Source organism: Hipposideros armiger, unplaced genomic scaffold, assembly GCF_001890085.2.
Source record: "Hipposideros armiger isolate ML-2016 unplaced genomic scaffold, ASM189008v1 scaffold_45, whole genome shotgun sequence".
Taxonomy (NCBI): Eukaryota; Metazoa; Chordata; class Mammalia; order Chiroptera; family Hipposideridae; genus Hipposideros; species Hipposideros armiger.
In genome coordinates, this window is record NW_017731395.1 from 2,922,913 (window position 1) to 2,940,945 (window position 18,033).

Genomic DNA, 18,033 nt, shown 5'->3' on the forward strand with positions numbered 1-18,033 from the left:
CCACTGCCACAGGGGCTGCAGCCTATGCCGTTGCCGGCAGCCCAGCCATTCACCATCTTAGCTGCAGAAGGCAGCGTCACTGGCCCTCATGTGGGATCTGAACCGGGGCCCTCTGGCGTCCCAAGCCAGCTCTTAACCAACGCGCCACTCGGCCAGCCCTGCTGGTTCTTTTTAGATCCCTTTGCCTTTCCCCCAACCTCTAACTGTCAGGCTGGCCCAGGGCTCAGTCTGGATGCACTGTCTCCTCTGCTCATCCTCACTCTCTGGGTGATCCCATTCAGGCCCATGACATAGAATTCCACCTTCCGTTAGCAACTCCCTAATGTATACCTTTAGCCCAGATCGCGCCTCTGCACCACCGACCTGTGTACCCAGGGGCTACGTAGCCTCTCTGCTTGGATCTGTAATAGACTCTCAGACAGAGAAGATCAAAATGCTCTCCCCTCCCCTCGTCCCCAGATCTGGCCCTCCTCCTCTGCCGTTGTGAGTAATGGCAACACCACCCTTCTCGCTGCTCAGACCATGAGCCTTGACGTCTCCCTGACGCCTGCTTTCTCATCCCACACATCAGCTCCATCAGCACGCTGAGCTGTCTCTGCCTTCACAGCACTTCCAGAATTGAACTGCTCCCGTCGGTCCTGGCCCTGCCTTCCTAATCTAAGCCACTGCTCATCGCCCGCTTCCTCCCTCCTACCGCGTCTGCTAGCCTCTGTCCTTCCCCTCCTGCTCTGCTTCCAACAATGTGAGTCCTCAGTTTAAAGCCCTCGGCTTGCTCAGAAGACCACCCAGAGTCCTGGCAGTAGCCTCCGAGCCCTGCGTCACCTGGCCGGGCACCCGTTTCCGCCCTGACCTCATCTGCCCCCGCTCTCCCCTTGCCAGTTCCACACCAGCCCCAAGGGCACCTGACTGCGTCCTCACCACCTGGTCAGCACTGTGCTCTCGCCATTCCTTCTGCCCGCAGTCCTCTCCCCCCACGCCTGCACGGCTCCTTCCACACCCGCCCAGATCTCTGCTCCGGGGCCTTCCTCTGCGAGGCCTTCCCCAGGCCCGTTTAGAATCGCAACCTCTTCCTCCCGACGCCCCCTTCCCGGCTGTGTTATTCTCCACGGCACCAGTGCTCCCTGACAGATGTATACGTTCACTTGCTTGTCCATTGCCTGTCTCTCCCCGCTAGGAGATGGTCTCCATGAGAACAGGCACTTGTTTGTTTGTTTGCTTTGTTTTATCCTGAATCTTCTGAATACTGAGTGCCGACGATGACACGTAAGGAAGCATTCAGTAGACATTATCGAATGAGTGTATGAATAGCGTGGAAGACAGTGTCAAAAGCAAACAAAGAAGTAAGGTTATAATAAATGCTGGTAAGTGCTGGGAAGAAAGCAGGTCCTGAAACAGAGAATGAGTTGGGGGATCGGGGTGTTCAGAGCTAGCCTCTGCGGGGAGCTGGTAAGTTTCCAAAGGTTTACAATGCTCTTATTAAACGTTAACGATGTCATTTAGTAGAGGGCTTTTTGGGAAGGGGGGTAGGAGGGAGGGGAGAGGTGATTTGCGAGCCTTTGTCAGCAATTTGGTAAGGTTTTTTCAATGTCTTGATTTTTAACACATTTTAATTAATTCTGGATTTAGTTGGAGAAGAGAAAAAAATCTCAGTTTTCCTCCAAGGTCACTTGTCACCATGTGAACAGCTTTGTTTACAGACGTGTGTGTGTTCACTGCAGGGCATGAAGTCTGCCCTTACGTAGCATTTTGTAGCTTGAGATTGGGCTGTATAAGCTACCACAAGTGATTTAATGCAGGAAGGCAAGCACAGCATTGGTTTCAGTCCCAGCAATGAACCCGCTAAGTTCCTTAGCAAGTGACAGACTGGAAATACCCTTGTCCTTTCTGCCTTCACAGCATATTGAACTTTGGGGATGATTGGAGGCGTGGAAACAAATGACAGCCTTATTATTTAACATTCTCCACTCGTTTCTCGGGTTATCTGTCCTTCCCACTTGTCTCTTCTTAAGTCCATCCGGGGCTCAAGCCTGGCCTTTCCTCCCTGTCCCCTTTGCCTTCCTCACTTCATGTACCTAAAGCCTGTAGAAGTGGAACCCGTAGGCTGACACCCCGTGTGCCCAGCACCGGATCTGAGGGTGCTCAGGCGCAGGGCTAACTTTCCAACTTGGGAGCCAAGACACCTTACAAACTTGGAGACCAGCCGAGTCAATGTGGCACTACATGCTTCAGCAGATGATTTTATAGGGGACAAAAGTAAAGGAATTTGGGTTGTTAAGCTTTAAGAAGGGAAGGATAAAGAATAATCTTTCATGTACTGAAAAACCATTATTACCGAGAGGAAGCCAGTTAGTAGTTCTTGGCCAATAAGAAGACTATATGCGAAAGTGAGCACGTTAGAGGGCTGTTTACCAGTAGGAAAGCGATTTACACTGGAACTGCCTATCAAGAGAGGCAATAGATGTACTCTTTCAAAAGTCTTTATTAAGTATTATAGCCTTTAGACCCATTTGCTCTGGATAAGTTCCACGTAACTAGTCTTTATGCTGGGGATTATATCAAACCTGATGATTTTTTTAACCCTAGCTCGCTCTTATATAGGGGATAACCTAATTAGTAATTGATTATGTGCTATATATAAGATATTTGGCTTTCTTAAACATTTGAGTGTTGGAGAGCCATGCTACCCTGCTGTGCTGTCTACAACCCAGTTGTGCTGTCTACACCCCCAGCTGCCTCCCACGTGGGTGCTTGCAGCTGGCTCACTGGACTATTTAAAACCATTACCAAGTACGGGAATTCTTCCAGTCCCTATTCCTAGTGGCACCCAGGAAGGCAGCAGGAACAGGGCATGGAAAACCGTGTGACAAGTCAGTTGCTATTTCCACAGCTGTAGCAGGGGAGGTACCATCAAAGGGGCATTTCCTTCCTAACGCTGAAAGTTCAGCGGTGTGGAGCAGGTGTCTTGTCTGCTCACAGCAATTTACGAGGCAAAACGAACAGGACAGAAACGTCCAGTGAGACGCTTGCGCCTTCCTGCTAAAGGAGCTGCGTCTTCGCCGCAGGAACCAACTGCCCGGCGGCCTGTGTTGCCAAGGTGACAGACCGCCCTTCAGCGACGTGCACCTGGACTTGTGCGTTTCGCTCTGCGCCTCCTCAAAACATGTATTACTTACTTCAGTGTGCTAGAATAAAAATAGATTTGTGTACATGACGTTGAATTTTCATTATGCTTCCCAGTGAAAATGCTGGTAATTAAACATAGAAATTTAAGAAACCCCAGTTGAATGTGAGAATGCATCTTATCCTTTTTAACAGAGAGGAAAATGATTGTTACACATTATGTTTGTCAAGAAAGGCCTGTAGTTAAAGACCCTGAGAAGCATAAGACATTCATATTTTTAGCCACCAGGTTAAAATGCCTTAAAGTTTTAGAGCTTAGTGGGTGGATGTGTTTTATTAACTTGAGGGGGTGACAAAAGTGGCACCGATTTTATTTCTGTTGCAGTCATTTTACGTAAATAATATGTTGCTGGTGTGGCGAAAACATTAAGAAAACATTAACATAAGGGTTCAAGTTGGTAATGTTTCCCAACTATTTAATAGTATTTGGCTATCACAAGCCATCTCTTCATATATTTAAACTGCTTTATAACTTGATACTCCTATGTAGATATTTAAAATTACTTTTGAAAGTGACAAAGTAGTTAAAATCTTGGCAGACTTAAGAAATATTAATTACATTCAACGGAAGGTAGTTTTCTGGTTTTATTTCACAGGTGGATATCCAGGTAAGATCAATGTTTCTGTTTAAGATTGAATTCATGTTTTTAGATTCACCTGCTTGGATAGGCTGTTGGCTTGCTGTTAACGTTTTATCATGTTGGTAACTCATTAGCATAACTTCTGAAATAAGTGAATTGCTTATTTAAAAATTGATATTGATTTTTAGAAATACATATGTGTTGAGCTTTATTTCTAATTGCAAAGTGAATTTATATATGTTCTAAATTGAGCGACTACTAGAATTCTGTTTAATAACAAATATAAAGTTGAATCTTGCTGTTGATAATTATTAAATAGTTTTAACTATAGGTTGAACTGAACTCAACCAAAATGATAACTTTAAAAATGTGCCTGAAAATTGGAAAGATCAGATAAAAACAAAATAATCCTAAACTGTCACCTGGCCTCTCCTCTATGACAATACCCAGTAGGCGCTCAATAAATAAATGACAGTGAAGTGTGGTGATGTTGAAAAACGTGAGAAACAGTGTGAGACTGCCTAGTAGTAGAAAACTGCTAGAAGTTTGCTTGAGTTAATTTTAAAATCATTTCGGATGTACGTTTTCTTGATATATTTTTCACTCTCATCATTAAATCTCAACCTTCACTTTGTTTTGAGGGATGCAAGTGAAGGCGAAGCCAGTGGCAGAACCGACACCTCAAGGTGAGGAGCCACTATTAATACTTCGCTGCCAGGACCCTGTGATGCAAACGTGCTTCTGAAATCCTGACAGCTCTTAATAGACATGAGTAGAACTAATCAGTAGATAGTATGTGTGTGTTCAGTTTTTATATTGGGATGGGTTTTCCTAATGTTGCCTAGCATTTCATTACATTCACTTCACTGTGAGGTTATGTTTTCTAAATATTATTTTGAATTGTATGCTTTGTCGCGATATCGCCTTTCTGTCCTGTCAAATATGTCTTAGCAGAAGAATCAGTAGATTAAATGGACTGATCCTTTTCTCACTAAAATTATGTGACTAAAATTAGTCTGAGTCAGATAACACAGAACACTGGGGTAGCCAAATGTGTAGGGGAATTTGATGAGAGGAATAATATACTGTAGGTGGTATGCAGTGGTGGACCCCATCTGGGAACGTTCACCCTGCGGTGCTTCATGGGTTTGACATTTAGTACCGGTTGTGAGTTTGTTCTGGCGATGGGTCTCACCCTTGAGCACAGTCAGAATGAGGGGGGCGGGGGGAGAGAAAAGGTGGCTGGGCCTGTGATTGGGGGCGCGGGACGACTAGCAACCACGTTAATGACATGCTGCTCATACTGCAGTTAATCTGCATGCGTTTCATCCTTTTAATGTGACTCTGTGTCTCTTTTGTTTGGTGCTTGTTGGGCTTTTTATTGTTGTTGTTTTTGAACAAACTTATTTGAATACCTACTACCCATAAGGTACTTGCTGGCTGTTTAACCCTCACAACCACCAGGTGGAAAGCATCCATTTTAGAGAAGAAGAAACAGTAAGGGAATTGGTGGGGCCAAGCCCATTCTAATGAGGCTCTGTCGTTTCAGAAAGGTGGTGGGACACGATGGTGAAAAGCACGGGCTCTGGAGCCAGACCCCAGGGGTTTGAGTTGTTCTACCACTTACTCTTCGGGCCCCCCAGTTCCTCACTCTGACTGCCTCCTAGGGTTGTTGTGAGAGTCAGTGAGGAAATGACACATGCTAGGCACTTACAACAGTTTCTGGCACCTACTAAGTGCTCAACAGATGTTAGCCGTTATTATTAGTCTCAGCATTTCCAGGGCCTTCTACGGTTAACAATGCCATTGCTGATGCCTTTGAGATGCTTGTAGGAAAACGTCTTATATGTTTCTGTTGTCTTGGTGGAACACAAGGAAAAATAGAGTTGGAATAAGACACCTAAATTCTAGTCTTCACTTTTCAACTCATTAGCTGTATGACCTTTAAAAGAGTAATTGAAGTTTCCTAGCCATCCACTCTGTTTTTAAAATGAGTGCTCGAGCACGTGGTCTCTTGGGTCCCTCCCAGCCCTGGCGTGCTGGTCCCATAGCCTGAGTTGTGTGGTCCTGATACATGACGCTGGTCAGCTCTACACACCCAAAGAGCCCTGTGGCTTCGAGTCAGGAGGAAAAAGAGGAAGGGAGAGAAGACATGGAAAGAAATGCTCCCCATACTTATTTAATAGTCTTTGGAAATTTATTTTCTTATTTCTTTCCTTATTTTCTCAAGTTTGCATCGTTTACAGAGCTTTGGGGGCTCAGATACCTGGGAATGAGGGGGAAACGTAAATATACATGTACACATAAAAATTCGTATGTGTAAATGTATACATGGGTATACATTATATGATAATATTGTTATAAAATATGTAGTAGATTATAAACTTTCAAAGTATGTGAGATAGGTGAACAAGTTAACCGGTATCTGGATAATTGTTCAATAAATGTAATTACAGGGTCTTCTGAATCACAAATAATCTATTAATTTTACCTTCCTGTGATTGTGTGAAATAAGTTTTCCAGTTCTATGTTATTTATGGGAGACCTGCAGTAAGGAAAATTCTGTAAGGTTGATGCACTTAACAAATACTGTTAGTCCTCTACTGTGTGCCCAGTACAGTTCTCGATGGCTGAGAATGTCAGTAAACGTGACAGACCAAGCTCCTTGGCCTCCTGGAATTGACAGTCTCATGGTAGATTGTGACAACGAATACTAAACATAATAAATGAATTAAATAGTACATTAGAATGGGATAAATGCTACAGAGGCAAAAACGGAGCAGGGTAAGGGAGGCTGGCCATGCCAGGGCAGGAGTGGGGGATGGAATAGTGTGGTCAGCATAGCTCGGATGGAGAAAGGGAGCAAAGATTTGAAAGAAGTAAGGGAGTTAGTCATGCCACCACTGGCAGAGGGAACAGCCTGTGCAAAAGCCGTAAGGCCAGACCAGACCCTGTGTGTTCAAGGAATAGTATGGAGGCCAGTGTGTCTTGAGAGGAGTGAGCAAAGAGAATAAGAGTAGACAATGGGGCTTTGCAGGGAGGAGTTGGCATGGAGGCTATTTAAGGATGTCTTCAGCACGATGCTGACACCATTACCGGACCCGATGTCTATACTCTGGTGTGTGGTGCCACCTGACATCTTCCCCTCGTTGCAGTACAACACCCTTGCTCAGCATTGTCGGGTGCCAATAACCCTTTGTAGCCATGACTACTATTCTTGTCCCCAGTCTCTGCTACCCCCCAAAAAAGGTAGCGTTTTCTTCGTATTTTGAAAATGTGTATTTACAAACAGAATGCCAGCGGTCTCTTTTTTTGTCCACATGCACAGAAAGTGGAGAATCTGCTTTTGCAAACTTAAAACAGAAAAATATGGAAGGCACTGAAAAAGCACTAAATTCTTCACTTCCGGCTGCAGTCTTATTTCCCACAGACAAATACATTTAAGAAAATATGCTATTTTAATTTGAAGATATTAATAGTTAAGTCAAAACAGGTGGCATCCCAGGGTCTGTTTTTGTGACAGCAAATGACGTAAATCTACCTGAAGGGAGTCTGCAAATTAGGTAGTTGTACTAAGCACTGAATTGTGACCACGTAGATTTTATGTGTGTCTTGATTTCCGTGCTAAATGGAATTTTTGTTTCCATTCTTGCCCTTTGCCCTCTTCTTCCAGAAGTACATCCGGGGAACCGAAAGAAAGAGACAAGGAGGAGGGCAAAGACCCCAAACCCCGCTCTCTGCGGTTCACCTGGAGTATGAAGACCACCAGCTCCATGGACCCCAATGACATGATGAGAGAAATCCGGAAAGTGTTAGATGCGAACAACTGTGATTATGAGCAGAAAGAGAGGTTTCTGCTTTTCTGTGTCCATGGAGATGCCAGACAGGATAGCCTCGTGCAGTGGGAGATGGAAGTCTGCAAGTTGCCGCGGCTGTCGCTCAACGGGGTCCGCTTCAAGCGAATATCTGGGACGTCTATTGCCTTTAAGAACATTGCATCTAAGATAGCAAATGAGCTCAAACTGTAAAGAGACTCAAATTTACAGGATCAGGGAAGATACAACCGTATTATGGGGTACAGTTTTTGAATGTACTGGTGATGCCTAATGTGATTGGCCTGTGAATCTCCCCATGTAGAATTTGCCCTTAATGCAATAAGGTTATACATAGTTATGAACTGTAAAATTAAAGTCCGTACGAACTATAATAAATATCTGTAGCTAAAAAAAAGTAGGTTCACATGTACAGGTAAGTAAATTGTGTATTTCTGTTCATTTTCTGTTCATAGAGTTGTATAATAAAACAGATGACTGCTCAAAAACTTGTATAGTTGTCTAGATTTCTGCACATAAATGTATGTTTGATTCTTTGAGTTGAAAATATTCTTCCCTGTTATTACATTCTGGTGGGTTTTTTAAATTCGTACCTCCATCATGCAATTTCGAAAACTGTCCAGAATTAAAAGTGCACAGAAATAGTCTTGACGATTGTAGCATGGACTTTTAAAAGTTATTTTAAAATCCTATTTAAAGTTAAACCAGAAGCTGATAAATAGATCAGCTTTATTATACACAGAATTAGACCTGCTTATCTTGGCTCTTACCCTTGTTACCAGACAAGGTTTAATTGAGAAGATGCAAAATGTTTACAGTGTTGGCACTTAGAGTTTTTAAAATAAAGTAGGTGAAAATAAATAATAGCTTTGCCTTGAGCTTACTAAGAAGTCCTGGGGGGAGAGTAAAACCTACACCAAATTTTTTTGGACTTTTGAGTGTTTTCTGGCCCACTGCTCATTGTAGCAGCACAATGAACAAGAATCAATACTTCATCTGGCTGTTATAATGTAAACTGTCACTTAGGGTTGCTGCCTTCCGAATACCGCAATCTCATTGCGGGAATATAATATCGGGACTGTTTCATAGCACAAAGTCATCTTTGTTGATCAATGCATCAGTTAAGAAATAATGCCACCTCAGGAATTAACTGGCATTGGGGACGTCTGCCTCGCTCTCCTCCCCTCCTCTTCTCCCACCCCCGGCCCCGTAATCTCTGTAAGTACTTAAGAGACTTTTGAGCAAAACATTCTGTTTATAACAGTATATTATTGGTTTACGCTTACATTGTTCAGTTTGTTCCCATGTAACCTGTTTGTTTTTACTGTTTTGCCAGATTTCTTGTATTTATTCCCCATTGTTATGCCTATCATGTGTGTGGCTGTGTAAAATTGGGCATTTGCCAACTTTTCTTTCATAATCAGTGACGTATGCGATGTAAAACCACTAGTAAAGGTACACTTTAATACTTGTTATTTTATACTGAATTAGCCTTGGAGGTTGACTGTGCAATGTTATTTAATGTTGTAATTACTGTAATATCTACATAGGGGCCCCATCTGCACCCTCCTGAGAAATAGAAAGTGTATTCAGATTTTATCAGTTTAAAGAAAAATAGAAGCTGTGATAAATACTGTAATTCCTACCTGCGTTAGAACACTCGAAGTGTAGGTGATGCCATTCCATAATGGCTCCCAGGCTAGGAGGACTTTTCCATTCTGTACTGTACTGTGATGTAGCTTTCTTCTGTACCAATTCTGTTCTAAAATCAAGTGTATGTTTGCCTTAGCGAAGGGTGGTGTTTGGGGGGAAAAAAGCAACAGCTGTGTAGCCCCTTTTTAACCTAGTGTTCATTCAAAAAAACATTGATGCAAATCTTTTCACTCTCACTGGTGCACACTGAAATTTTACTTGAACAGTTCTCATAATAAAGCACTTGTCTTTTGCTCTTTATCAGCATACGCATGACCTGTTTTCTAGAACAAAAGTCTTCTGTATTGGGAGTTTATTTCATGTGTTCTAAGTCTAGTTGGCAGGGGTGAAGCTATGTAGGTTTTCAAGATGTCATTATGACAAGAAAAACTTAATCTTTTTATAGAAATTCCTACTATTGAAATACTTTTTTAAGAAAACAGACGTTGTGCCTTTTCCAAGGTAGAAACTGATCTTTTTTTTACATTTTTCTCACTCTAATCAACTCTGCTGTGTTTGTAGCAAGGAATTTTACTTCAGTATTTTTATGAACTGCAGATGAAATCTTGATATTCACTTTAGATTTCCTGTTTTATATATTCATAAAAACATAATTTTTGAAGATTTAAAGGAATTTTTAAATATTTGCATAAATAAATACCGGTTTTTGTTCATTGGCTATTTGATATCAGGATTTCCTTGGTTTCTGTTTAAATATTATTTGCTATGACATGCCTAATATTAAATTAATTGTCACGTACAGACTGGGGCACAGTATTGAGAAATTGAAGTTTGATAAATAATATGAAATATATTCCAGAACCTTGGCCCTATAATATTCTCTAAGGTAGAATTTGATTTAAAGTCCAAAAGGCTTTATTATGAAGTGATTTTCACCAACAGTACCATTTCACAATGCGGGCAACAAAAAAAATGTGATGAGTGAGATGCCAATTGACTGTAAATAAGTGATTCTATCAGCATGTGTAAATTAATCAAGATGCTCTTTTTAAAATCAAGATGATCTTCACTTTTAAAGTATCTGTTGAGGTGCCTCCTGCAGCTTAAGACATATAAAGGAATTGTCAAAGATGGGTCGTACTTTTCCAAGATTTGGGTTCCTTTGGGAAGACAAAAGGTAAACACACGAAACAAAAAACACATCTAAATAGGAAACGATGAACATGTTCAAATAAGCAGACAGCAGGTGGGTGTTACAGGTGTTCAGAAAAGGGTTCTGTATGAGCATAAGAAAGAAAGACCTTTTGAGGGTTTCAAAGGGTGGATAAAATTTAAGAGGCAGAATGGAGGAGACCCTTTAGATGGAAGGAATACATGAGCAAAGGCTTGAAGTAGCCATGGTTGTAAGACATGGCTTTGGAAATGAACCACTTGTTTCCGGGAATGCCAGGGTTCACACAGGGTGAGGAGCCGATTATGTAGAGCACTGATTGGCAGCCTCAGCTCAGGTTTGATCTGTGGTTAGAGGGGGGCAATTAGAGGCAAAAATAAGTGGAAAGGTATTGCATGCTCGCGGATTGCCAGAATTCATATTGTGAAATTGTCCATACTCCCCAAAGTGGTCTACAGATTCAATGCAATCTCTATTAAAATTCCAATGGCAGTTTTCACATTTGTAGAAAAAAACAACCCTACACTTAGCATGGAACCACAAAAGACCTGAATAGCTGAAGCAACATTCAGAAAGAAGAACAAAGCTGGAGGCAACATGCTTTCTGATTTCAAGCTATATTTCAAAGCTATAGTAATCAAAACAGTATGGTACTGGGGAAAAAACAGGATATGTAGATCAATGAAACAGAATAGGGAGCCCAGTAATAATCCCATGCATATATGGTCAGTTCATTTTTGACAAGAACACACAATGGAGAATGGATAGTCTCTTCAGTAAATGGTAGTGTGAAAACTGGACATGCGAAAGCATGAGACTAGACCCGTACCTTACACCATACAGAAAATCAACTCAAAATGGGTTAAGAACTTGACCGTAAGACCTGAAACTAAAACTCCTGAAGAAAACATTAGAGGTAAGCTCCTTAACATTAGTCTTAGCAATGATATTTTTGATTTGACACCAAAAGCAAAGAAAACAAAAGTCAAAATAAATGCATCAAATTGCAAACTCTGCACAGAAAAGGAAACCATCAACAATATGAAATGGCAACCTATAGATGGAAGCAAATATTAGCAAACCATGTATAAGAGGTTAATATCCAAAATATACAAGGAACTCATGCAAACCAATAGCAAATAAAATAACGCAATTTTAAAAATGAGTTAAGGACTTGAATAAACAGTTTTCCAAAGAAGATACACAAATGGACAACAGGTACATAAACAGACGCTCAATATCACTAATCATCAGGAAAATGCACATCAAAACCCCAGTGAGATACCACCTCACATCTGTAATCACTAAGAGGATGAGAGAACAAATGCTAGTGAGGATTTGGAGAAAGGAAAGCCTTGTACCCTATTGGTGGGAATGTAAATTGGTGCAGCCACTACGGAAAACAGTGGGGAGGTTCCTCAGGAAATTAAAAATCAAACTACCTTATGACCCTGCAATTCCATTTCTGGTTATATGTCCAAAGGAAACAAAATCACTCTTGAACAGAGACCTGCTGCCTTCCTATGTTCATTGCAGCATTATTCACAAGCGCCAAGATATGGAAACAAGTGTACAACAACGAATCAATGAAGAAAATGTGGTATTTATATATACAATGGAATATTATTCAGCCTCAAAAGACATCCTGCCATTTGTGACAATATACATGAATCTGGAGGTCATGATGCTAAGGGAATAAGCCTGACAGAGAAAGACAATGCTGCATAATATCACTTACATGTGAAATCTCAAAAACAAACAAACAAAAAAAACAACCGCATAGAAACAGTAGAATGGTGGTGGCTAGGGGCTGGGAGGTGGGGAAAATGGGGAGCGGTTGGTAAAAGAGTAAAACTTTGATTTATAAGATGCATAAGATCTGAGGATCTAATGTATGTAGCGTGGTGACTATAATTGACAATACTGTATTATGGAATTGAAATTTGCTAAGAGTAGATCTTAAGTATTCTCATCAAAAAAAATGTATGTGAGGTAATGGATAATCAACTTGATGGTGGGATCCTTATCAAATCACATACACTTAAAATGTTAACAGTTTTGTCAATTATACCTCCATAAAGCTGAAAAAAAAGAAAAAAATAGAATTACCACATGATCCAGCAATTCCACTCCTAGGTATGTACTCCAAAGAACTGAAAATGAACTCAAATGGATATTCGTACACACACATTCATAGCAGCATGATTTACAATAGCCCAAAGTTGTAAGCAACCCAAGTGTCCACTGGCCGCGTGAATGGATAAACAAAATGGAATGGATAAATAATGGAATGCTAGTCAGCCTTAACAGGGAAGGAGATGCTAACATACTACAACACGGATGAACCTCGAAGGATATTATGCCTAATGCAGCCAGCCAGTCACAAAAAGAAAAATGCCATATGAGGTAACTAGCAGCCAGTTTCACAGAGACGGAAAGTGCAACAGTGGTTGCCAGGGGCTGAAGGAACAGAACCTGGCAAGTTGTTTCATGGTACAGAAGCTCAGTTTTGTAAGATGAAAAGAGTTCTGGAAATGGGTTGCACAATAATATGAATCTGCTCAACAGCACTGAACTGTATACCCTTACACATGGTTAAGATAGTTAATTTTATATGTATATTTTACTGCAGTTTAAAAAAAAAATAGCCACGACAGCAAGGGCAGAAGGAACCCCAGCTCCCAGGAGTCACGCCCTCACCCTAAGTAGACATATATTCTTCAGAATCACTATTGTTTTCTAGAATCAGCATATAAGACTCAGTAACTATGGCTACATGGAGGGGGACTCGTCCGCTGTTCTCCTTTCAAGATAGGTGATTCCAAATTTGTATACTTTTGGGTGACTTTGATCTCACTGTCCCCTGTTTCTCTCCCTTTAGAGTGAACTGATTTGGGCAAAGAATACCTGACAAGTACGAGGGAATGCAAAGCTGGAGACTTCTTTCCTGATGGCATTTTGGTATCACTAGCATCAATGTCACCTCAGTTCTCACTTTAAAAAGAGTGCCCTTTTCAGTTTTCCTTCTGCTTTCTTGCCACCCTTCTTCCCATCAAATGAAAAATGCATTTTTACTACTACTACTACTACTACTATTATTATTATTATTATTATTTGAAAATTAAATGGGCACAAAAGAGGCATACAGCAGACATTTTTTTTTTCTCAGCTGTTTGTCAAGGGGCTGAAAAGCGGGGTGGACTGATGCAAGCCCTTTGTTTCAGAGGTTAAGGACAAAATGGATTGATTCTCCAGCATGAGCCGCAACGTTTTGTTTCTTTTAAAAGTGTAACCCTGTGTTAGGTTTTACTTAACTGTGGAAAGAAATGAATCCAGACTGAGAAATTGGTTCCCATTCTTAAACTCGTCTACACTTTGTCTTTGCAGAAAATCAGGGACAGCTGTGGCCTGAGAAACCATTTCATTCACACCCTCATGTCTCTGCTGAGGAAACTGGATTCAAAGATGTTGTAAGTGCTTTGGTCCAAAGTCTGGCCCAGGAAGGCTCTGGAACCCCAGCTTGCGGGGCAGCTAGCGCTTTCCACGATTTTCATCAACAATCCCTTTTACCTTTCTCTTTGCGGCCTCCATTTTAGAACTCTTGGTCTCTCGAGCTGCATTTAAGTCACAATGCCTTTGTCAATCATAGGTTCTGGTCAGCGTGAGACAATTCCGCTCCCAGATTAAATGGATAGAATTCCAGCCAAAAGCACAGAAAGGTCACACCATTTCTTTTAAACTTTTTGACACATTGAAATTGTTGTTAGTTCCAGGTATTACCAGACAGAGCCACTAGAGGGCGGAGAAAAGCCCTGTCCTGGACGCAATGCTCCCAGGCTACCACCCACAAAGACTGGAACCCTAATGTCTATACAACACACACCCCCCGGCCCCCACCACAAAGTGCTTGGTCTCTGGCCCACACACCCCCTAGATATAACTAGTAGCATGTCTTATTTCTTCTCCCTAGTCACAAATTTGAGGCTAACAGCCTTCACTACTTAAGCTGGGTTTTGCAATTTTTTGATTCTCTTGGGTTATTTAAATGTCTTTCCATCGGGCTGCAAAGGCACCTAATTCCATTCCGTTGGACCCCTCCTATCCAAATGTAATGCTTTCCTAAAGCTTCTGGATCTTGATGGAATCCTGCATTCTTTTCATATTGTGTAAATCTAACAGAGCCAAGAAACAGATATCAAAATGCTATATTAAAAATAATAGAGTCTTTCATAGGCATATCCTTTTTATATCATATCTGTTTTGTTTTTTTCTCTAAGAATACCGTGATGAACCAATGGCTGTTCATTGACTTACCTTGTTTCCATTATTTGTGGTAATTAGTTCTTTTTTGGTGATCAAAATGTCACAACTTAGCCAAAGGAGTTCCTTAACTGGCCCATGTAACCTTTTGCCAAAAATGCACAAATTTTTTAAAGTGTCTTTGCTTTCTGGTAACAAGCCATCCGAGACCCATCTTATATTCTAAGCCCCGATTCCTTCCAGGGGAAATTGATACTAGAGACCAAACTGTGAACACTAGGGGTGCTTATCTGACTTGGTGCTACTGGGGTAATGTGGCTTGTAGACCGTTTCAGTGGACAGAGATGGAAAAATACATACATATACACACACACACTTAAGTAATAACTTCATTGCCGTTTTCAATTTAGTCCTACAGTTACTTCACAATCACAACATTTAAATTCATCATCCTATATTCAAACTCTAATTATACCTCTTTTTGTAATAAATAACTCATATAATTGTCACTCTGAAGCTCTTAATTTATAACAAATCTGCCGTTAATACCTTATTTATTTCACTTGCCAGTAAAAGAAATAGATTCAAAATAGTGATACCAGCACTAATACTAATTATAAAGCAAATGAAATTCAAATTTTCACTTGTACATGCTCCTGTTCTTAGACTGTACCGAAGGATAGAGCAGAAAATTACTTTGGTCTGGAAATCTCTGAAGTGATTTCTCACTCTGTGGGTTATGGAAATTCTGTCCACATGTCTTGGTTCATTTTCAGTTGAAAGGGGTCAGCATTTGACAGTTCTGAGTGCTTAGGATTTTCACTTCTACTTTCTACTTTGTGGCTGTCTTCAGCCCCTGGCAAAAGGATGAATCAGCTTTACTATACACTGTAGTTCTCATAATGAAGATAAATAGAAGTAATGCAATGGTTCAATCTTCAAAGCACTGAACCTTTCATTTGGTCACTGTCTGGCTCTCCTACAATGACTCATAGCATTGTTACATGTGTGAGATTTACACACACGTACGTATATATACATATGTATGTATATATACGTACGTGTATGTGCATGTATGTATATATATGTTCTCGACAAACCTGGGCAACCCCAAACTGACTTCTATTGAATTTCTATTGGTATACTTAGAATCTACAGTTTTGTGTCACCAATTGAAATTTCATTGTACTAAGCCCTTCCCTAATATGAGAACTTTTCAATTTATCTTCTTCCTCTATCCCCACCTTCAAGTAATTCTGTTCTTTGTCATATATGATAGCATTCCCTTCTCATCAATATATCATGTATCATAAATATTATCATATCAAACTACAAGTCTGAAGTATAATAGTAATTTATTTAGTTTTACCATATATGTGAGTTGTGAAAGTTTTCCATGTTGCTCTTTCCTAAATAAAGTACCAATAATTAAGAGATCTTAATCTACCTCCAGGAAAGAAATTATATACCGGGGTGCCAAAAAAATGTATACACATGACTCGTATTCATCTTTCGTTAGTGGTATGTATTATTACAATTTTAATACACTTTTTTCTTTTCTTAAATTGTGTATACATTTTTGACACCCCCTGTACATATGTATGTATGTATATATGCACATACATTAGAATATGCATATGTATATATGTACATGTATTAAAATGAAATACTGTTGGCCAAGAAGGATATATACCAATGCAGATTTTTCAGGTTTTGTCAGAAAGATCCTTTTAACTTATAAGGCCATAATTCTGACCTTATTTCTGTACACATATATATTTTTTCTATCCTCGGTATTAAGTGCAAATAGCTCACTCGTTTTCCAAGTCTTCAGTGGCTTCTGGATAAATGCAACCAAATGAGAGCTAATTTCGTTATACTGTAAATTCTTTTAAATGTTAGGTGTCCCGGAGCTTTAAAGCTTCTTCCACGAGAATCTCGGGTTCTGACTCTGATGCCGAATGAGTCAGAAGGCTCTAGGTCTGGCCATAGGACATTGGGAGGCTCTGAAGTCCCCATACGTACTAAATCCCGCCCCGCGTGACTGTGCGCGCACAAACCCGAATCAACCCACAGTGCAATCCAGGAGTGGTGGCTGCAGGGGAGCCCCGGTGATCGGAACTCCAGAAAGGGACATGCCCCTGTTAGGGATGAGCAGACAGGCACAGCAGCTGGCATTCCTGAACAAGTCACTGAGCTGGGTGGGCGGGCGGAGGAGGGGCCCTGCCTTGCACTGTAAGGCGATTTGGGGGAGAGGGCGAGGACAAACAGCCAAGCTTTTCGTTCCAGTGCAGGCTGAACTAGAATCTGGAAGAGCCCCCAATTTAAAAATTAACAGATCACCTAGCCCAGCGGTTGCCCCCTCACTCCCCAGAATTGTGCTGAGAAAGGGCCGTGGAGGGGCACTGGGAAGCTTTCTGAGTGGTTGGTGCCAAAGGTGAACTAAAATGCTGACGCGGCACCAATCCCGTCCCAGCCCAAATACTGACTAGAGCAAAGACTTTGGCCCCATGATGTGGCCTCCCAGAAGTTTGAGGCTCGGCTGGCCAGAGATGAGCGCAATCTAATTAGAACTGTGGCCCAGCCGCCCCTGCTCTGCTCACGCTGGTGGCCTCACAGCCGTCAGCCCCGCACAGCAGCCTTAAAACAGGAAACAGCTTGCGGCCTCTAGGAAAGAGAAAACAGAATTTTACAAAGTTCTTCAGATCTCAGGTGAAACAATTTATGGAAGACACTCCTTTTACACTTGCAGCAAATGTTAGTGGTCACATCTTTTAACTGGAATCCCACGTTCACTTTACCTCAAGTCTTTCCTCCATCTTTGGAGCTGAAATCCAACCCCTAAAGTGAAATAAAAATGTGCTATGTCTGCAATTCCCAAGCTTGCATGCAACGGGATCTGCAGGTAATGGATTACCCATGATATACTTTTAAAGAAAATACTCAAAAACAAACGCAAATGTTAAATTTCTCCATTCTGTTATGCCATCTATTTTTTTATCCCCTTTCGAATTGAAAGATAATTAATATAGAAAGCCCCAAAACTAAGATTCATCTTTTAAAAATAAATGTTTTCACCTGAGAGGAGTCGGGGGTTGAGCATCCTCCCTTTTGGAGCTATTCAAAAACTAGGACTCAGCTGGAATTCAAAACTGCTCCCCCTCTCACTTTAGATTGCCGCCTGTAAAGAAATTAAGGCTGTTGTATCTATCTCATTGTTTATAACCAGCTCTTATGAGCTCCAGAGATATGTGTTCTTGAGCCCAACCAAGCCTTATAAAAATAAACTAAGAGTTTTAAACAACTTTAATTCATAAAACTTCAGGTCCATAAATATCCCACACACACACATACA

The 18,033-nt window shown here is 41.1% G+C and overlaps 1 protein-coding gene across 1 annotated transcript in view; it reads left to right on the forward strand.

Annotated features, from left to right (window-relative positions):
• The window catches only part of MARK1 (microtubule affinity regulating kinase 1), a 97,593-nt gene extending 88,046 nt beyond the window's left edge, over nt 1-9,547 (forward strand). Inside the window, exons 16-17 of the mRNA XM_019639592.1 lie at nt 4,403-4,447; nt 7,435-9,547. Of these exons, the coding sequence (XP_019495137.1) occupies nt 4,403-4,447; nt 7,435-7,789 (400 nt within the window). The 3' untranslated portion in view covers nt 7,790-9,547. The remainder of the gene's footprint in view (nt 1-4,402; nt 4,448-7,434) is intronic.
• Nucleotides 9,548-18,033: the final 8,486 nt, after the last annotated feature.